General features: G+C 39.8%; 1 protein-coding gene across 1 annotated transcript; it reads left to right on the top strand.

The window, feature by feature from the left end:
- The first annotated feature begins 2,505 nt into the window (after positions 1-2,505).
- LOC130456226 (transmembrane protein 50B-like) lies at positions 2,506-3,056 on the top strand. Its single transcript, XM_056809900.1, has one exon. The coding sequence runs from the start codon at positions 2,537-2,539 to the stop codon at positions 2,990-2,992; it is 456 nt and encodes a 151-aa protein (XP_056665878.1). The 5' UTR covers positions 2,506-2,536; the 3' UTR covers positions 2,993-3,056.
- The last annotated feature ends 1,567 nt before the right edge of the window (positions 3,057-4,623 follow it).

The following is a 4,623-nucleotide window of genomic DNA, read 5'->3' as shown; positions in this document are numbered from 1 at the left end:
TTTCTTGAAGACAACATATGGTAGGGTTTTGGATTCTAATCCATTCTGCTATTCGTCTACATTTTATGGGTGAGTTCATCCCATTCATGTTCAAAGTTATGATTGTCATTTGTGGACTCCCTGGCATTTTGATATTCTTCCCTAGTTCTAACCTTTTCTTCTTCGGCTCTACCTTTTAGTCCAGTGATTTACTTTAAATCAGTCCCCCTTGTCCCCTCCCTTGATATGTTTCCCTTTTTTAGTCCCTCACTTTTTGTTCCCTCCCCTTCCCCCCTCTCTTTCCCTCCCCTTTTGTTTTCCCTCCCCCCTTCCTCCCTTGGTTTTCCCTTCTCCCTACCCTTGTTGGGTAAGATAGAATTCAAGATCCCAATGGATCTGGATGTTTTTCCCTCTCAGAGTTGATTTCCCTGAGAGTACGGTTTAAGTAAAAATTCTCTTCCTCTCTTTCTTATAGGAATTTTCTTCCCCTCCCCTTCCCATGTGAATCTTTGTGTGAGAAAGATTATTCTATTTGGTCTTTCTTTTCCCCCTATTTACACATTACATTTTCCCCACGTGTTAGTATACATAGATTGATATTAATGTAGTCCTTATGGAAGAGAGTTTGAGTAAAAGAAAAAGATAACATTTCTTTCCTTTTCCCTTTCCTTCATATTTCCCTTTTCAGGTATTCCATGCTCTTTGCTTTTTGATATCAAAGTTTCCACAGAGCTCTGGTCTTTTCTTTGCAAAAACTTGGAAATCTTCTATTTTGTTGAATGCCCATACTTTCCCTTGGAGGTATATAGTCAGTTTTGATGGATAGCTGATTCTTGGTTGAAGACCCAGCTCTCTTGCCTTTCTGAAGATCATGTTCCATGCCTTACGATCATTTAGAGTAGAACTTGCAAGGTCTTGTGTGACCTTATTGGCATTCCTTTATATCTAAATTGTCTTTTTTCTGGCTTCTTGGAGGATTTTTTCATTTGTTTGAGAGTTTTGGAATTTGGCAATTACATTCCTGGGAGTTGTCTTTTGGGGGTTTAGTGTAGAGGGTGTTCTGTGAGCTCTGTCAGTGGCTATATTGCCCCTTGTTCTAGAATCTCTGGGCAATTTTCTTTGATTATCTCTTGTATTACGATGTCAAGTTTGGTGTTTATTTCTGGCTTTTCTGGATGTCCAATTATTCTTAAATTATCTCCCTCTATTTTCCAAATCTGTCACTTTGTCAGTGAGATATTTTATGTTCTCTTCTAATTTCTTGCTCTTTTGGCTTTAAAGCCTGGTTTTCTTTTAGTTTGGTCAAACTGGTTTTGTAGATGCGTGAATTTCATTTGCATTATTTCCCATTTTTCCTCCCAGAAGGCTTCCATCTTTTTGCTCATTTCAGATTCAAATTCTTCATGGGTTTGTGGAGGGTTTCTATTTTCTTTGGAAGGTATCGGAGCATTTGCTTGTGTTTCCTCTTCTATCTCCTCTGTGTTTTGTATTTTTGCTCCATAAAATGTGTCCAAAGACGCCCCCTTCTTCTTGTTTCTTTTGGAATTTTGGGGCTTTTGTGTTTCTGTGTAGTTTGCCATCTCTATCTGAGAGGGGAGGATTAGCTTTTCTTATCTCTGTCTGGCATTCAAAGGTTTTAGCCCTAGGCAGATTGCAGTTGTTATTCTGTCTTCCCAGGGAGCCAGGAATTGCACCCTCCTGATGATTCTCCATTGCCTTACTTCCACGCTCTGAGCCTAGCTTAGCCCTTGAATTTAGTATGCCTTGAGGCAGGGACTTTTTTCGTGAGACTCCAATGGAAGGATCCAGCCAGGGGGTTACAAGCTCCCCCCTCTCTCTCTGTTTCCCTGCTGTCTGGGAGCCCCCTCGACTGGGTCAGGTTGTTTTCAGGAAGCGGCCTTCAGAATAGCAGGCCGTGGGGCTCTGAGGTTGCCTCTGTTGCCTCGGACTCAGACTCGGCGCTCTGCGTTGGGGGGGATGGGTCCTAGGATCTTCCTTCTGCCTACCCCTTAGGTCCGAGTGGTCTCGGGTTCTGGCTTTTGGGGGGGGCCGTACCTTTTGATTCAGGTCCAGGTCCAGGAGGAGGACTCCCAGGGTCCATGTTGTTGATTTGGATTTCGGTGCCCTAGGAGCATTCGGTTTGAGATCGGTAAGGAAGGGTTTCAGGAGATCTGGACTTTGGCTTTCTCTAAGCCGCCATCTTGACCAGAAGTTTCAAACTCTCTTCTATAATTAGATCAAATTATATATATTAATATATGGGGGGAATGTTATGTGTAACTCAAAGAATCACTCAGGGAAAGAGTGGGTCATTAAGACGATATAGAGGAAGTGGGGGGAAAAAAGAACAAGGGAGGGGGAAATACTTGATGGTACTAAGATATACTTGAAGAAATAGAAGTAAATTAAATAGAATAATTTTTCTCACACTAAGATACACATGGGAAGAGGGAAGGGAAGAATTTTCTTATAAGAAGGAGAGGAAGAGCCTCCGGCAGTCAGGAGTTGGGAAAAGAGGCACAATCTCTAATGAAAATTCCATACAGAAGAAATAGAAATGGCAGGCTTCCTCGATAATTTTCGATGGCCAGAATGTGAATGCATTGATTGGAGTGAGAGAAGAAATGCAGTTGCTTCTGTGGTAGCAGGTGTATTGTTTTTTACAGGGTGGTGGATAATGATTGATGCAGCGGTAGTATATCCTAAGCCAGAACAAATGAACCATGCATTTCATACATATGGAGTCTTTTCCACATTAGCTTTCTTCATGATAAATGCTGTGTCCAATGCACAAGTGAGAGGTGACAGCTATGAAAGTGGCTGTTTAGGAAGAACAGGTGCTCGAGTTTGGCTTTTCATTGGTTTCATGTTGAGGTTTGGTTCACTTATTGCTTCAATGTGGATTCTTTTTGGTGCCTATGTTACTCAAAATACTAATGTTTATCCAGGACTAGCTGTATTTTTTCAGAATGCACTTATATTTTTTAGCACCCTCATCTACAAATTTGGATGAACAGAAGAATTATGGGGATAAGTCGCTACTTTCATCAAAAATCATTTTGTTATATTCTTTCCCATTTTGAGCAAACAACAGAAAAAGAAGAAAGAAATTACAATAGACAGCTTCGGTACAGGTAATGAGCAAAGAGCAAATGAAACAGAGGGGAAGGGATCAGCAAAGGAAAAATCAGAAATTCCAGCAAATTGGATACAGGCTTTGGAAGAACTCAAAATGCAATTCAAAACACAAAATTAGCTAAATCATCTGGAAACAGAAAATAGTGTCTTGAAAGCCAAAATCAACCAGCTGGGAAATGAGGCAATGGAGATGAAAAATGAGGGGAAGAAGATGAAAGATGAGAAAAAGGAGAAGAAAGATGAGGTAAAGAGGATGAAAGATGACCTCCAAAGAAAATCAGACCAAAAGGAAAAGGATGACCAAAAAGCCAAGGATGGAATCTAGGCTTTAAGAACCAGAACACAACAAATAGAATTAAGTGACCTCACAAGTCAGCAAGACACTATAAAACAAAACCAAACGAATGAAAAATTGAATGAAGCACCTCATTCACAAAACAGAGGATTTAGAAAATCATTCAAGGAGAGACAATTTAAAGATCATTGGTCTACCAGAAGACCATGACAAAAGAAAAAGCCTTGACTTCATACTACTTCCCCAATATCCTACAACAAGAGGAAAAAGTGGAGATTGAATCCACAGATTACCTGCTGTACTTAATCCCCAACTGACAACATCCAGGAATGTTATAGCCAAATTCAAGAACTATCAGACCAAAGAAAATATATTACAAGCTGCCAAGAAGTCATTCAGATACCACAGAACCACAGTGAGGAGAACGCAGGATCTGGATGCATCCACACTGAAAACCCGAAAGGTATGGAATATGATATTCCGAAAAGCAAAGGAACTAGGTCTACAAGCAAGAATCAACTATCCAGCAAAACTGACTATATTCTTACAGGGGAAAGTATGGTCATTCAACAAAATAGAATAATTTCAAGAATTCATGAAGAAAAGACCAGACATGAACAGAAAATCCAATGCCCAAACACAGAACTCAAGAGACTCATCAAAAGGTAATTTTAAAAAGGGAGAAAAGAAAAACAAAACAAAAAAACTTTTTAAAAGAGACTCAATAAGTTAAAATGATATGTATCCCTATAAGAAAAGAGGTCATTGCAGCAAAAAGAAGTACACTTAGAGGGAATAGTGACAAACTGTATAGGATGAAAGGACAAGACATAAGTAGGTATATAGATATATGCATGCATTAATACATACACATGTTTGTGTATATATATAACTAGAGCTTAAAATAGGCTAGTATTGAAATGGGAAAAGAAACAAATGTGGGTAAATTTATATGTCACAAAGAAGTTCATGGTGGGAGGTGGGAGAACATCAATACACTGGAAGGGTAAAGAGGTCGGAGACAGGAAATACTAACTTTTACATGCTTTGAAATTGACGCAGAGAGGGAAAAACAATCCAACCCATGGGGGCGCTTAGAAGGGTAACAAATGGACTGGTGGGGATTGAAGCAGTAAAAGGGAGGGAGGGGGTGGAGGTTAATGTTAGAAAGACTACAGGGAAAATAAAGGGGTGGAATAAGAAGGGAGTGG

Source organism: Monodelphis domestica, chromosome Y (genome assembly GCF_027887165.1).
Source record: "Monodelphis domestica isolate mMonDom1 chromosome Y, mMonDom1.pri, whole genome shotgun sequence".
In the NCBI taxonomy this organism is placed as follows: domain Eukaryota; kingdom Metazoa; phylum Chordata; class Mammalia; order Didelphimorphia; family Didelphidae; genus Monodelphis; species Monodelphis domestica.
This window is presented reverse-complemented; position numbering and strand designations above follow the sequence as displayed.

Excerpts from the sequence above, each read along its gene's own strand:
- LOC130456226 (XM_056809900.1), top strand. The coding sequence starts at position 2,537 with ATGGCAGGCTTCCTCGATAATTTTCGATGGCCAGAATGTGAATGCATT.